This window comes from Betta splendens, chromosome 5 (genome assembly GCF_900634795.4).
Source record: "Betta splendens chromosome 5, fBetSpl5.4, whole genome shotgun sequence".
In the NCBI taxonomy this organism is placed as follows: domain Eukaryota; kingdom Metazoa; phylum Chordata; class Actinopteri; order Anabantiformes; family Osphronemidae; genus Betta; species Betta splendens.
In genome coordinates, this window is record NC_040885.2 from 11,456,028 (window position 1) to 11,472,405 (window position 16,378).

Consider the following 16,378-nt stretch of genomic DNA (forward strand, 5'->3'; position numbering starts at 1 on the left):
TGGGACGTGAAGGTAAAATCTCAGCCGCAGTACGTAGGTCCCGGGACACTGGCATCACGTGTAAAACTACATTTCCCTTTCCGCTCGCACAGATTTGAATGCCGTGCAGAGGTAGCTTTTTTCCAATCGATGATCTCAACAGAAGTTTTCATCTGTCAGCTTCACGAGGAGGCTGAAGAAACTCCTCGAGAATGAGGAAGCTGTCGTCTGGGTAGAGGTCTGTCGGGAAAAATACAAATAACCGAGCGGTATTTAAATTCCAACGATGCGGTTCAAACAAAGAACGCAGTGAGCTGTGGGCTTGGTGGGTTTCTGCTAGTCAGGGCTGGGTCCCGTTACGGCGGAGTGTCGGCGGCTCGCCAAGATGTCTATGGAGGAGCGGGAGGACCCCGAAGCGGTGCTGGTGACGGAGGCCGGGCCGCAGTGGCTCCGGGTCGAGGTCGAACGCCTGACCCGCGAGCTGCGAGAGACGACCAACGAGAAAATCCAGGCGGCCGAGTACGGACTGGCGGTGCTGGAGGAGAAGCAGCTCCTCAAGCAGCGGTTCGACGAGCTGGAGACGGAGCACGAGACGGTTCGACAGGAACTGGATCAGCTGAAGGAGGTAAACCGGAGCCAAACCGGAGGCTCGGGCTAATTTGAGTTTATGTCTGAAAGAGCCGCGAAGAATGTCTGAAAGTCTAACTAAAGGTTGAAACAAAGTGATTTATAGCTATGACTTATTATAAAACAGCCCACGTGTTACTCTTTGAATTACGTGTAATGACTCGCTGATATATTCCCATTGTCATCACCCTGTGATCACTCGTCCACTCCCGCTCGTGCTCTGCAAACATGAGGCCTTGTCAACACAGCTGCGCTGCTGACTCCAGGCCGCGTTTATTCCTCAAATTAAGAGCATCCTGTCTTAAAGTGACCCTGAAATGCTGGTCCGGACGACTGCAATTCTCTCATAATAGAAGTAGTTCCAGTGACTCCCTGAAAAGCCTCAAGTGTCAATAGGTTTGTGGTCATTCTTAGTTGAGCTCAGTTTTGATGTAGTGCTTTGATTGTGGTACCTTTTATATTATGCACTACGTGAAGGAGCAGAAGCAGCAGCAGCTGGATGGGAACGGAGCAGCGGACGTGAAACCGAAGGCACAGCCAGTCATGCAGACCCCACGGCAAGACGATCGGCTCTGACATCATACCTCTGGGGGCTTTTGACTGTATTTTCAGGGAGAAGTTGGGGTTTTCACTTCTGTCCTGGCTAGTCTGATGCCTCTCGCATCCTGAGGCACTTCCACATTGGCTTCAGCACTTAGCGGTAGTTGTTGCTGCTGTTTTTTATAGACCTTACGTCATCAAGCTTAATAATTTAGTGTAGTTGCTCTGTTTTTACTTTCTTTAAGCTCCGGTTCTCTCAGTGGGTGCCTTTAGCGCTTTATATGCGACTATGTAGTGTTTCACTAGACAAAACTACAGATAATTATTAATGTTTTGTTAATAATTTAAAATCACATTTTTTTTTCATTTCTAAGTCGCTTTAATAGAGCTCTAAGTGGGGTTCTGAGTCTTTCTCTCATGTTTTTGTGTCACTTACTTTGTCCACATTATGTTATTTATGGAGGCACAGTCAAGCCACAAAGTGACTCACTGTCATTTTCTCAGTATTCCATGCCTCTGTCTGGTTGCTCTTTAGCAACATTTCACACTGAGGCAGATGTAGGAACAGGAAGCTTGAGAAGCCTCTGTGCATTTTGCCTCCTGATCCATTCACATCACGCACCGTGTTACCCATGTCAATTCATCGTATAGATGCTAGTGGGAAGGAGAGCCACAGGTTGGTGGTGGGGTTCAGGACTTTCTTGGACACTGACCATTACATCACCAATTTGGCCCAGTGTCTGTAGACGTTGGCTGGCTGTCCATGACCCTTACAGTCTGATGCCTGTGGGAATCTGACACTAACATATTCATTCTATTAACCTGTTCTTGAGTTGTGCTGATTGTCTTTTAATTACATTATTCTGACCGTAAACACTTTGCGTGAGCTGTTATTATTTATTGAAGATGTTTAAGATTCCATTAGAGATTGCTCTATTAAAAGAAGTCTCTGCCGAGATCAAATCCGTTTCAAAAGCTCGAACCAGAGAGTAGTGATGTAGTGACTGGACTTCAAAGACGCAAATCAATCAGAAAACGTGTCTTAATCTTCATTTTTAGGCACAATCTGACTTAAACATTTCATTCAATTGACCAGTGCTCAGTCTCAGGCCGTGCATCAGTCCAAGCAAGCTCCATAAATCAAATGGTAATTTTAGGCTACACTTAGAGAGGTTTGGCAGAGCTCACTGGAGGCACATGTAGAGGGAGCAATAATCTTTCCCTTCGCGCTGTTGTGTAAAATGAATATCATGAAACAACAAACTCCTTCGTAGCATGTAATGCAAACTATTTAGTCGCAGGCTTCTGGTATTTTTGAAGAAACATTCAGTGTTTATTCTCGTGTTCTTTTCATCCTAAATCCCAGGGGGAATTGTTCTAATGGTTGGTTTTTCTCTCTGCTCACAGGCCTTTGGACAAGCTTACTCTACTCACAGGAAGGTGGCAGCAGATGGTGAGAGCAGGGAAGAGTCACTGATCCTGGAGTCTGCCAGTAAAGAGGCTCTCTACCAGCAGAAAGTCCTAGACCTGCAGAATGAGCTTCGACAGTCCAAGGTTTCCCTCACCAGCGCACAGGCAGAAAATGATCGTCTGTCCTCCATTGTCCTGGAGATGAGAGAGGTAACAGTTTATAAACCTGTATGTTAAAAACAGGATGACTGACTGAATACTGTTTAGAAATATTTTGAGTAATTTTCAAAATAAAAGTACCAGTAGTTTATATGAATAAAAACATGCTTAGCAGGTATATGTAAAAAAACTTGCCTTTGAGCTGGTGCTGGAGGAAATGACGTAAAGGTCCACCGTGACCGACACAAAGGATCTCTGTAGCATGCACTGTTTGCAGTTGCTTAAGTCATTACACCCACCTGCCGGGGTCTCAGCCTGTGGTATGTCAAATACGCTGACACGCTGACCTTTATTTTCACTCACAGTAAGCAGACCATTGCAAGGTTGTAGTTTCACTCGGTTATTTGTGTCCGCAGAATTCAGAGCTGGTGGAGCTGCAGCGCATTCAACTGCGTGATGACATCAGGGAGTATAAGGTGCGAGAGGCTCGTCTGCTGCAGGACTGCAGTGAGCTGGAGGAGGAGAACATCTCCCTTCAGAAACAAGTGTCTGTGCTGAGACAAAACCAGGTGAGAGAAACACATGTAATCTTGTTACACAACCGAAGTCATGATGAAATAGTTTTAATACTATTTCTACCCTTTTGGGACTCAGACTAGACACAAAATTGCTTTTGTCACTTATTCCAATACTTTGTGTTGTCTTTATTTAAAGCTGACTGTTACTGACAGCGTCATTTTTCTTGTACATCTGCACAGGTGGAGTTTGAAGGTCTAAAGCATGAGATTCGCCGCCTGGAGGAGGACTCGCAGTGCCTGCACAGCCAGCTGGAGGAAGCCGTGCGTCTGAGAGAAATTGCAGAGAGACAGCTAACCGAGGCCTTAGAAACCATAAAAACAGAGCGTGAGCAGAAGGCCACCTTACGCAAAGAGCTCTCCCACTACATGAACATCGGTGGCTCACTGTACAGCAGCTCGTTCAATATATCCTTCGACAACCTGAAACTCCACGAGGATCCATCCACCCTTGCTGAGCCTGACAACGATGATCTAATCAGAGGCTTTGAAAATGGTTTAATTAAGACAGGTGATGACAACAACAGAGGTGAAGCCTTTAAGCCGGCCCCCAGCCTGGTGGATGATCTGCTCAGTGAACTTAACATCTCTGAGATCCAGAAACTTAAACAGCAGCTTGTACAGGTACAGGTTGAATGTTATGTGTCTCGTACACATGCAGTTGTCAAAGACTTTTTATATTTCCTATGTACACTGTACTCATGTATTTGTTACATTTGAAGACAATGTGAAGATGTCAGTGCCAACCTTAATTGTGATTGTGATCGCTGTTGTCTTTGTTTAGGTGGAGCGGGAGAAGGTTGCGCTCATCAGTTCTTTGCAGGAAAGCCAGAAGCAGCTGGAACAGGCCTATGGGACAGTGTCTGAGCAAAAGGAAACTGTCAACAGGCTGACAGAGAACCTCAGTGCAATGAGAAAACTTCAGGCCAGTAAGGAGCGGCAGTCTGCCCTCGACAGTGAAAAAGACCGAGACAGTCACGATGATGGAGATTATTATGAGCTGGATATCAACGGACCGGAGATCCTTCAGTGTAAATACACTGTGGCTGTGTCTGAAGCTGGGGAGCTGCGTCAGGAGCTGAAGACGCTGAAGGCACAGTACGATCAGTGTCAAGCTCAGTACGAGGATGAGCGAGCGCGGCTGGAGAGTGAGGTTCAGGACTTGAGGTCACGGCTGGCGTCCCTGGAGAAGATTAGCCAAGCAGATAAAACGGCGGTAGCTCGTCTGGAGAAGGAGCTCCGCTTAGTCAGCGAGGCTGCAGGGGAGTCCCTCGGCAGCCTCAACGTCGCCCAGGATGAGCTCATAGCTTTCAGTGAAGAGCTGGCCAACCTCTACAACCATGTGTGTATGTGCAACAACGAGACTCCTAACAGGGTAATGCTCGACTACTACAAGGAAGGCAAGGCCATGGTAAAGAAGGGGCATGAAGGGAAAGAGAACCTCTCCTCCATACTTCTCACTAATGGGCTGATCCCAGAGAGTGAACCTGGAAAGTCAGACCCCAGCAGCCAAGCTCCAGCCCTAGAGCACCGCCCAGAGCCCATGAACATCTACAACCTCGTAGCGATCATCAGGGACCAGATCCGCCACCTGCAGCAGGCGGTGGACCGCACCACAGAGCTGTCGCGCCAGAGACTCGCTAATCTAGAGCTCAGCACAGTGGCAGACAAGGACAAAGAGGCGTGCATGGAAGAGATCCTCAAACTCAAGTCCCTGCTCAGCACCAAAAGGGAACAGATTGCCACTCTCCGAGCTGTGTTGAAGGCCAACAAACAGGTCAGGCACCCACACTGAGAGTGTGTGTTTGCTACGGTGTTTTGTTTTCACTGGAAGGATATTCTTGTACAGAGGAAGGGATAATTAACCACAGCTAAAAATGACCACAGCGTTTAAACTTACTCAAGTGCAAGCAGTGACTAATTATGTGCCATCTTACTCCCTTTAGACAGCAGAGGTTGCTCTTGCAAACCTGAAGAGCAAGTATGACAGTGAGAAGGCCATGGTGACCGAAACAATGATGAAGCTCCGCAATGAACTCAAGGCCCTGAAGGAGGATGCCGCGACATTCTCCTCTCTGCGCGCTATGTTTGCAACAAGGTGCGATTATTCATGAACACAAAGGGACACAAACTTAGCATTGTGTCATGACAGCCAGTAGGTTGTTCAGGTCACAGGCTGTAACATAGAATGGCTATTGTACTTCTGTTACAGGAAACATTACAAACATACAAATGATTTCAGTGATACTAATTTTTAGTCTGCCTCGTTCAACAGTATCCTAATAGAACGATTTTAAACTTTGCTTTTCAACTATTTTGTATGAGTGATTGTTTTTTGTGTCTTTGCTAGTAAAGCATTGTGGGAGCAGGCTGATGTAATACTTGTGAGTCAGCTAGCCTGGCCTGCATCCTTCCATCTGGAAAATGCTGCCTAGGGAATGAAGAAAACATGTGACAGCAGCAATCTGAGGCAAACTGCACCACCTGCTGGATGTAATGTTGAGCTCACTTCCCCTCTTTTTCCTTTCTCTCCTTCCTCTCACAATCAGGTGTGATGAGTACGTGTCCCAGCTGGATGACATGCAGCGGCAGCTGGCTGCAGCTGAAGATGAGAAGAAGACCCTGAACTCTCTGCTGCGCATGGCCATCCAGCAGAAACTGGCCTTAACTCAGCGTCTCGAGGACCTGGAGTTCGACCACGAGCAGGCTCGCAGAAACAGTGCTTCAGCAGCGAGTGGCAAGGGCAAAACAAAGGGCAAGGGAGCGTCCTCCAGCCATCGCGTAAGACAGACATTCTGATCTTTTCTCATAATTTTTTGCCCCTATACCTTTTTAAATATGCAGCTACTTGAACATTTTCTATCATAACTGCCACTATACTGATCATCCACATTCATCAACATGAACATTTTTATTATTGTGATGGTCAGAGTTTGATGCTGGTCATGACTGCGCGCTTATCAAACTTTTTATGTCAATGTCTTACTAATGCAGTGTCAACTAATCAGTCAAGAGTTAATCTAATGTGATTATCTTCTTTTTTCCTTTTATATTTGCAGTAAATCTTTTGAAGCAAGTGTCCTTAAGGATGTCCACCAGTGTCCGAATATTGCCAGTCTCCTGTCCTCCTGGTTTCTTCGCTTTCTAATCATTCTTCCCTACATGTTATTGCCAACACAAGAACATACACTATCTAACAGTATTTGCCAATGGCCTTGTTTTAAAGTGCCAAAACCAACGTGTGACACCAACATCAACTCTCAAAATCAGCTTGCACCACTATTACTGAACCAGAGGAAGATTCACGATAGTTGTCTTTGCTGAAACCCCATTGCCTGTGTTACCCTGACTGAGCACTTTTTCATTAACTTATATTTGCTCTTAGGTGGTATATTTTACTGTGTGGTCTTAATGATGTCTTTAATTAATCCATATTTATTTTTTAACCACAAACAATAGATTACAAGGTATAGTATTATATAGATATCTATATAATATTATATATATCAGGAGTATAGTATTATAAGAAGCAGTATGTGTTAAAGTCAAACAAGAGACAGGTGAAAAGCTTTTCTGCTTGTTCATTTGTTTTGGCCTTAGAAACAAGGATATTTCAAAACATTTATTTTGTTTTTTAGGTCATTATTACATAATGCAGTACATTGTTTTTACCATGTACTGAAAATATGCAGTCTCAATTCAGGGTTTTATGTAGAATTTGTTTAATAGACCTCTTTTCTGTAGACGAGGCAAAGCTGTTACAAAATCAGGTCTGCTTGTTTTCACTGAGAGAGTAATAAAATATTAGGTAGACATTTTTCTGTTAAAGTCAGTTATTAATGCTATTCATAAACCTTATTCATGAAGGAGCAAGTGAAATGTAATTAATACATTTCTTTGTAAAATGTCCTAATATCTGTTGTCTTCCAACAATAAGTCTACAATACCATTGTGTATTTTGTTTATGTGCAATTTGCAAAAACATTTATGCTATTTAAAAATATTTTACACACTGTCCACATACTTGGTCCTAATTGATTTTATATGTTTTACTAGAACAGTAATTGTATTTATTTGACATTTTCCAGACTATGGGATACATCATTTTTATTTCATGAGGGAGTCTGTGCAGATGTTCTGGTCAGAAGTTAAAGTATAAATTGTGGTTAAAACACTATGAAATTTAATGACTGACTGCTGTCTGTGCTTCCAGCTGAGTGGTGAACAAATAAATCTAACTTAAATCAAAAGATTTTTCTCATTTAACAGTGACATAAAAAAATACATAATTTAATATCCTCTATTTTCTTTATTTTTATTTAGTTGCAAAAAGAAGATAATTTAAAAATCATATTGTTTGTTTAGTCACTGTTTTTTTTCATTTCCGGTAAAAACCTTTTTCCTTTTGGGAAGACGTTAACGCAGAATGCTCTGCGGACGTAATGACGTAAAGAGGGCGTGTCCAAACGAAGGACAGACGGGACTCCACAATGGGAGGTTCGTGTCTTAATTTAACTAAGTTAAGTCATCATATAACGTTTATTTTACAAAGTAATTTCATTTAAAATTCAAGATTTATATGAATATCCTCTACTTAAGCCCAACACAAACGTTATCACAGAACTAATGACCGGAAATACCGCCTCGCTTTCCAGAGACAGTGTAACGTCTCCGAGCTTTCTGAAAAGTTCACCAGTTTGACAGGAGGCTGAGCTTCACTTTCCACTTTGTGCCTCTGTCGTGTGAGAAATAATACAATGAACCTCGCTAAGCCCCGTAATTCACGTTTGCAAATCTTTCTGCTACATTTAAAAAGCGAAAAAGTGGATAATGTTTAATTTTGCGCACAGCCTCTATGGATGTGACGTCACTCGCGAACTACTGGCGGTCAGCGGATCGCGAGTCTTGCTGATGTCCTTTCTCCAATGTCTCTCCTGAACGTGAGCAGACAGTTTTCAGGAGCAGCTCGCAGAGGACTGTGCGTTCCTCAAAGCTGAGCGGAAGCTGGACACAGAGCTGGTGGACAAACTCATCCTGCAACTCAACAGAATCTACCCACAGATTCTCACTGACAAGGAGGCCACCAAAGTAAGAGCCCCCTCACTCACGGCTCCGGATGGAAGACATGCTATGTGAACATACACATGTAGCGAGGAAAGGTGTAACACATGTTTCTGAAATATGCTTTTAAGCATCAAAAGTAAATGTGGTCCCTGTGTGTGTCAGTATTATTCAATAATAACTACTAGTACTAGTACTACTAGTAACTACTAGTACTTGCCCTTAAAAACATGAGTTTCAGTTTCATTTATAATATAGTTTTTTGCAGTGCAGATTGCAGAAAATCCACTCATATCAATTGAATTATGCCTTGTGTGAACAAGCACCAGGTCCTTTGTGTTTTGGCATCAAAACTAGCCTCTGTTCTTGTTGTTATGAAGTTCAGAAGCTTGGATGTGCCTAGAAGCGTTCGACTGGGTGAACTCCTTAAACACCTGCAGGGCAAAGGCGAGGAAGCTTGCAGGGAGTTCTACAGGGCTCTCCACTTGCACGTGGAGGAGGTTTATTACAGCTTGCCTACACGGCTCCGCCTCAGAGGTTAGTCCTGTATTCATATTGTGTCATCGGTACCTGCCAATATACAATATGTGTTTAGGTGTTTTTTTGGTTATTTTGTCAACTTTTTTATTCCCCACCCAACATTTGCTCCGTCTTTAGATTACATGGATCCACTTGCATATCCTCATGTCTACAAACAGAAATATGTTCTGAATGACAGAGGTAAAAGACCATGAAAGGAACTTTAATTGACAGCAAGCGCTGTACATTATGTGCAATGTTGTTTGCAATGTTAGCATTTGTATGTTATTAGATGATTTAGTGAAATCAGTGACGTATGGTGGTGTGTACGTCTTTCTAGGTCCCCTCTTCTTTTTGGGCTGTTTCAGCTTTGCAGTGGGAATAGCTATACTCTATTATTACAGCGGTAAGTTGTTTTCAGTGTTTATCGTTTTATGAATCTGTTGTAATGATGACATATTTGAAGTATCCTCTCCTTTTAGAAGCTAAGGTGACAGGAGGCAGCCGGGCTCTTGGGATGGCTGCTCTGGGTCTCAAAAGAAAAGCTCAAGACGTTCTTATATGGTACACTGAGGAGAACCTTATGAAGTAGGGTGTGACCCCATCACACCAGCTGCTCAATATTTTCTACTAAAGCAAAGCACACTAAATCTTTATAAGGCTTCAACGCTGACTTTATACACAATGTATATATTATATTTGTTGGTGACGAGGAAAATAGGGCACCTTAGGAGCTACATTTGTCTCCTGTCTTTTAAAAAATATATTTTTAAATAATTCTACTTAAATCAGTTAATATGGTAACTCTGGGAGATACATATTTTTTCTATTGTACAATTTCTGTCAGTAGAACAATAATAACTCACTAATCAGAAGTTCTGGGATTATTTATGAGTTTGCTGTAACTTAACGTGACCTAAACCATATGTATGCAGATGTTTATTGATCGATACTCATGGTGCCTTATCGGCCCTGGTACAGTAAAAACGGGTTACTATCAGTCCAAACTAACTACGAGCGCCGTCTTGTGGCTAAAGGGGGATTTACATTACAAAATTTACTTATCTGTTAGTTATATAACGATAAAACGATAAAAACTTGTATTAGGCGCCGAAGACATAAATATTTCTTAACTCGCGGACTACACGATAATATTACACACGAATTTATGTTAAAGATTTTGCGGTCACAAGACTGATTGTAACGCCCTCCAAGAGCAATGCATTGTGGGTAGCGCTATGTTTGAAAAGAAAACGAACGAATATAGTCTGAAATACTAATAATTAAACGTAAAAAGAAGTGAAGTTATATCAAAGACACAAGTTATCACTTTGAGTAGTAAAATAGAAAAAAAACATAATTGCACCATAAGCGAAACCACAGTGCATGTTCATAGCTTTAAAAACGGCTGAGGGCCCCCTTGATGACGTGTTGTATGAAAGGAGAGAAGGTTAGCACTCCCCTTGACAAGGATGGAATTGGCCCCTGTGGCCTGCAACACGCATACGGTTAAGGCATTGCCACCTACTTCGTGGCATCTCTAACCAAGTTTTTAAAATAAATAATAATAACACTTCCACTTTTCTTAAGATTTGTGTCAAACCTATTGCATTCATTGTGTCCATAGGAACAGGAAGAATTCCATTTCCTGTGTCTTGTTTCCTGTGGGTCAGGTCAAACTTTTATTCTTTCTGTTGACCTTTAGTAACATTTAGTCCACGTCTAAAAAGGCAGGACTGTGGACTACTGTAAATATACTATAAAGTACATTTACTACATGTCTTTAACTTCCATTTACTGGTCATGTAGCATGGACTGTTTATTTACCTTATTCATGTTAAGCCTGTTTTATCCTCTGGATGGAAATTGTTCAAAAATTGCAGCCAAGTAGTTTTTTAAACACTTTAATTTAAATGTTTGCCTTAACTAGACTTGAACATCCACATGATTGTCATACTGGTGCTTGGTCAAACTATTAACTTGTGTTATAGAGGTTAATCTTCAGGATTTTAAATAAGAAGCATGGTTGTGTTTTTACTGTAGTGCAAAAAAATGAATGCTTGCTATGCATGTGAAAACCCCGACAGGTTGTCATATGCATAGCATGCATAGCATTTATGTGTTCTGTGTCATTTGAAAATGCTTTAATTTAAAAGTGCCATCCTTTGTATGAGTAGGACACGTCAAAAATGCATGATATTAAACACATGAGATGACGCATGTATTATGTAACTTTATTTATAAAATTTCTTTGTATAATAAAAACCCTTTGTGTCCAGGACAGTGTTGTTCCAAAAAATATACTTAAAAAAAGGTTTAAAATAACTAAATGTGCATTCTAGTTAAATCATCAAACATATATAGGTAATAATTTACATATGTAAAGTAGTTCAAACATTCACAAGATAATTTGCATAGTACTTGGAAAGCAAATCATAGAGGCTGCATAATAGAATCAATTGGTTGAGGTTTAAAATACAACAAACCATGTTTTTTAATTATGGACTTACTTTAAAATTATGTTTAGCCAGGAAACATTTGCTTGGTCTGTAGTTGGTGACAACAGTGACTGACAGTGAGTGAGGTGATCCTGATATGTTCAGTGGTATTGTTTTGCAACATTAAACATTATAGCTGGTAACAACAGCATTAAATACTACAGAGGATAAAAAAAACAAGGTTTGGTTTGCTAAATAAACATTGTTAGAGAAAAAGGAGAACACTCTCTAACACACAATAGACAGCGTCACTTGACTCTCAGGTTACAGTGGGTCTCCTCCAGCCTCAGAGATTCAATTACATTTGCCCTGTTATTTGGTCATTTGGTTCGTCTGTACAAAAAACGTAGAAGTCGATCTCTCACTAAGCAGTCCGCAGACATGGAGGTTCATGAAGGAGGTGATCAGGACCGAGGGGTGGGCCGCTGAACACCAAAGGCTGTGATGAAAACATTGACCACGACTATGATGAAGACGAAGGCTGTTGCTGCATTCTCCATGATGTTGAGCTTGTAGTGCATGCTTTCATCGTTTAGGTTCCACTTAACTGATGAGAGAAAATATGAACGTGTAGTTAGTTGAAGTAACGTTGTTCCCTCACCAGGGGGCGCCGGCCTAGGCAATCTGACTATGATACAAACAGCATGTGACAGAAAGGGCCTCAGGTGAATAATTAGCCTCGTTCTCCAGATGGGAACGTCTGAGGGGGAGGTCTTTAGTTTTAACGCAACATTTCAGGACGTGCAAATCTCATGTGGCATATGTTGCGGGTAGTAAGAAGGGCCTCAAGTTGCCTCTGCTGTGTATGCTCAATATCACAATAGCCCTCTCTGGTGGGGTAAGATAAGCAGATGGTCAGGAGAAGTTGGGGAAGTAATAATGTGTGGCTTGAAAAACTACAGTAGCTGCAAGTTCAGTCTTTCCAAATTAGCTAGATTATGTTAACAAACTATGTTCCCAAAAAAGGTTGTACTTGGAAATTTTGAAATCGTGCATTAATAATTTCAGTAACTTGAATATATCAATATATATGTAAGAAATTAAAATTAGAATTGAATTAATGAAAAGAAAGAAAAGAAACAAGACTTTCCTGGCTACAAATTAAAAACAAGTTTCACTTATGTTCTCATAATGTGTGTGTAACTACAGTGGGTAAAGTATTTTTGTGTGCAACCTATGGGGGTTTTCCACAAGGAAGTGAGTTTGACACACAGTCTTGTCTTGAATTTAATTATTGTTCTTTTTCTTGCTTTTGTGATATTGGATGTCATCTGCTAAAGGGCTGAAACAATAAATATTATACAGTATGTTCTGCATATTTTCTAGACTTTAAAATAATGGTGATAATTTAGTGAATTTGCAGCACATACAAAAAGATGCTATGACAACATGGCAATAACAATATTTAACAAACTAATGAGGAGATGGGCTCCAGAAATACCTATAAAGATGAGCATTACTCCCACTACGATTTGTAAGATGAGAGAGATGCTGATGAGAGTAATGAGAGGGACGTAGAGGCTGAAGTCTGGTCCTTCCTCCAGCACAGCCTTCAGCTGGGAGGCGTTAGCCATCAGTAGAGCCACGTCCAACATGCTTTCTGCTGCACTCTTCTTATTGGCATAATGGTTCATGTTCAGGGGCCCCCGCGGCCTCCTCGAAGGGCGTCGCAATGGAAACTATAACCACAGGTGGAAAATTGCTTATTGTGACACAGAGAATAACATTACATACATACATAGTATGGTTAACATACAGTACATACAGTACGTTAATCAAGTAATGATGGCAACAGAATAAAAAAACATTCTGCCCTCTGATGCTGTATTTAGGGATATATATAGAGAAAATCCCCTTTGCGTCATTAAATTACTGCACAAACAGGAATTGTGCATTTTTAAAAACAAAACTTGAGTTTATTGACCCTCTCTCCCAAAAATAAAAGCACAAAATTCTGAAATCACAACATCTTTTAAATGTCATATGTGACACAAAATAATGGAAGTGAAAGGACTCGGTGAGGTTGGTTTCAGTTCAAAGCTGACCAGTTCACACCCCCCCCACTGACACTGTGGTAAAACATTAGTGGAAACATTCATGGTCTTTTGTAACGCTAAGAGCTCATGTCAAAGATTCAATGTCCTTTCTTTTGTGTAGCTAATTGGGTAATAAAAGGGTTGTTTCCCCTTTCTGACAGAAATTGAAACACAAATGTGTGTCAAATGGTTACTCTACAACCTCAAACTCAAAACCAGTGTCAGTGCTCAGAGTTTCCTGTAGCTGGGGGTGTAATTTCGTGTAGTTTGGGCTAAACTTCCTTTTCATAATGTCCTAATTCAGACACCAATGCTGAGGTATAGACACTTACATTTATAGACACTTACATAAAACCAAATGAAAACCTAATCAGTTTAGTATTATTAATGTAATGTATGTAATATTACAAATGAGTATTACCAGGCAAATATAAATAAATATATCTACTCAGGACTGGATTTAACTACGGTATAAGATAGATGTACAGTACTAGTCATTCACTTTACTTTTCATAATCTGGTAATAATAAATCTATCATAGTTAAGTTAGAGCTGCCTGCTCCAGTGTTACTGATGGACATGCATTATATATTACTACCATTCAATAATATAATACACAGCACTGAACAACAGGCCTGTCTGTATTTCATTCAGTACTTCAAGTACACTTTGATTCTAACACCTAATTGTTTTCACTTAAGTGAAAGTTTTGGACATAACTTTCACATTCACTTAATCATCACTGTCAGTAATTCTAACATCATCAATTAGAACTAATTAAAAATAACGTTTCATAGGATATTAACGCATAAACACTGGACATGTTCTGAGGCATGTTCTGTGTAGTATTTAGACGTATGCGCTCTAACTTAAGTACTGGTACGTGTCACCGTCCTCCAACAGAGTCGACTGGGACCCAACTGGGCCAGCGACTCAGTTGACCCGCCTGGTTCCAGTCCACTGATTATCCACTGAGCCCACGCGTTCCCGTATCATGTGTCATTATGTGTAAACTGAAGCTCACTGGGCAGCAGCAAAGGCACGTGACTCCAATAACGAGTAAAGTATTTAAATTAGCCCTTTAAGCCGGTCCCAGGGCGATTATTAGCGTTATTAACCTCAACACGATGGCCTCGCGACTTAACCACTATTCTTGCCACTTGTTTGCTGGATATCATCAAACAACGACGCCTGAATTCACTGGCAAGTAGACGCGTCTGTCAGCGTGTCTGTGGGAACGTAACCCTGGCTGAGCCTGAACTCACGCACAGCGGCAGCACTGACTAAACAGTGGTGAATCACCGCCCGTGAGCGTGGGTCCGCCAGCGTCGCCTCACCTCAGCCTCGCCGTGCCGCTCAGCATCACCGTTCATTTCCAGGTTTTCCGAGGCCATCGTGTTCATAGCGTGGTTTGTCCTTGTGTGGCGTGGGCGTCAAAAACAAAGTCAAGCGAGCAGCTCGAAGGCGCAGACACGGGCACATAAAGGGCTGTGACGACGGGAAGGGGAGAGGAGCTCCAGACTACCGCCCCTCCGCCGCGGACGGCTGCCCCGGGGAAGCTGCGCTCCACGGGAAGCGAAAGAAGAGCAGGGCGCGCGCCCACTGGAGGTTTACAGAGTTACTTCATACAGAGCCGAGCCGAACAGGTTGCGCGTTCTTTTCCGATTGTAATCGTGGACGATCGTCCACTTTCCCTGGAAACGCGACTGTATACTGCCACCTCGCGTGCGCTGCTGGAAAGTAGTACGTGCTTCGTGTTTGGTTCTTGCCCAACCAAATGCAAAAGGCATGTACTTTTTTTTTATTGAGGAGCACAATAAACCAGCACTGCCATAACGTCCAAAAACACATCTTAATGTAGAGTTAGTTCTCTTGTTTACTCCAAATGATTATAAACCAATCATAATAAACAGATTTGAGGAAAAAAGTCCCCCTCCTGCTGCGACATTTAAACAGTATTACAAAGTACTACTACTGTAAAATGAAAAAAAAAAAAAAAAAAAAATACATTTTATGTTGTATTATTATTTTCCATGACCTTTAGTAAAACACAAGCTTATTTTTATCAGATCTGTACAGATTATGTACATATACGATGTGTATGCAAAGCTAAAAAAACGCAACATTGTGATGTATAGACCTAGCAGAATATTTACCCAGTGTGACACATGAGTAGTTTGTCCCAGTGAATGGGAGGGTAGGTTTAACATTCAGTAACTACAACTGGAAACTAACCCCAATATAACTAGTTCCTGTTATTGTCCCCGTTTCCCTGGTGATCTTAGAAAGTGGCTTCCTCTAACCTCCCATAAACCTTGCATGTGCCAACGTTTGAAAAAACAGTGTAATGTTTATACACATCTGTTCTGTCCATTTTATCTCAATATCCTCATTGTGTAGTATAAACCAAACTATAAACATATGCAACAATAGGATCCGCAATACAACAAACTTCAAGTTTAAGTGATTTTTAATACTTGGTAAATTAAAACCACTATATCTTGACTATTTATGTGACGGAAATCAACTAAATATCTTTAGTTAACTCTTTTTCCCTCAAGTTCTTTTGAATCATCTCAGCTACTTTTACACTTTAGAACTCTTAAAAAATGAAGCTAGTTCAGCTAAACTGCATTTAAGGCAATAAGTGACCTTTACTTTACAGGGACGGGTGACATTTGCCAAATAGGGACAAACTTATTACCTTCATACTAAATTAAAGATTAACTTGCTGCAGTTTGTGGCTGAGACTGAGGCAACTCTGAGTGTAAACGAAAGATGTCAGCACACAAGAATATTATCTATGAGGTGAAAATCTCCCTCTTAGAACGTGTGTGAATATCAGTGTGAGGTGGCTTTAATTTATTTTCATGTGCACAATTTCTATGTGGTCTTTGCATAATATGTAATGTTACAAAAAAAATGCAAACAAAATACTTTATGTCATTTCCTCCTTAACCTACAGTGGAAAACA

The 16,378-nt window shown here is 41.3% G+C and overlaps 3 protein-coding genes and 1 non-coding gene across 4 annotated transcripts; 3 read left to right on the forward strand and 1 right to left on the reverse strand.

The window, feature by feature from the left end:
- Nucleotides 1-364: 364 nt before the first annotated feature.
- Nucleotides 365-7,540, forward strand: LOC114854988 (protein bicaudal D homolog 2). Its single transcript, XM_029149607.3, has 8 exons — nucleotides 365-604; nucleotides 2,554-2,766; nucleotides 3,132-3,284; nucleotides 3,474-3,914; nucleotides 4,075-5,067; nucleotides 5,237-5,388; nucleotides 5,840-6,071; nucleotides 6,350-7,540. The coding sequence occupies exons 1-8, from the start codon at nucleotides 365-367 to the stop codon at nucleotides 6,350-6,352; spliced, it is 2,427 nt and encodes an 808-aa protein (XP_029005440.1). The 3' UTR covers nucleotides 6,353-7,540.
- Nucleotides 7,541-7,691: 151 nt separating this feature from the next.
- Nucleotides 7,692-11,151, forward strand: card19 (caspase recruitment domain family, member 19). The gene is made up of 6 exons (XM_029149610.3): nucleotides 7,692-7,787; nucleotides 8,239-8,378; nucleotides 8,732-8,888; nucleotides 9,009-9,071; nucleotides 9,211-9,276; nucleotides 9,353-11,151. The coding sequence occupies exons 1-6, from the start codon at nucleotides 7,781-7,783 to the stop codon at nucleotides 9,460-9,462; spliced, it is 543 nt and encodes a 180-aa protein (XP_029005443.1). The 5' UTR covers nucleotides 7,692-7,780; the 3' UTR covers nucleotides 9,463-11,151.
- Nucleotides 10,299-10,426, forward strand: LOC114856446 (U6atac minor spliceosomal RNA). The gene has a single exon (XR_003786078.1). It is a non-coding gene; the product is annotated as a U6atac minor spliceosomal RNA (small nuclear RNA).
- Nucleotides 11,089-16,266, reverse strand: ninj1 (ninjurin 1). The gene is made up of 3 exons (XM_029149612.3): nucleotides 14,742-16,266; nucleotides 12,810-13,047; nucleotides 11,089-11,915 (listed from the first exon to the last, which is right to left on the reverse strand). The coding sequence occupies exons 1-3, from the start codon at nucleotides 14,805-14,807 to the stop codon at nucleotides 11,773-11,775; spliced, it is 447 nt and encodes a 148-aa protein (XP_029005445.1). The 5' UTR covers nucleotides 14,808-16,266; the 3' UTR covers nucleotides 11,089-11,772.
- Between the last annotated feature and the right edge of the window lie 112 nt (nucleotides 16,267-16,378).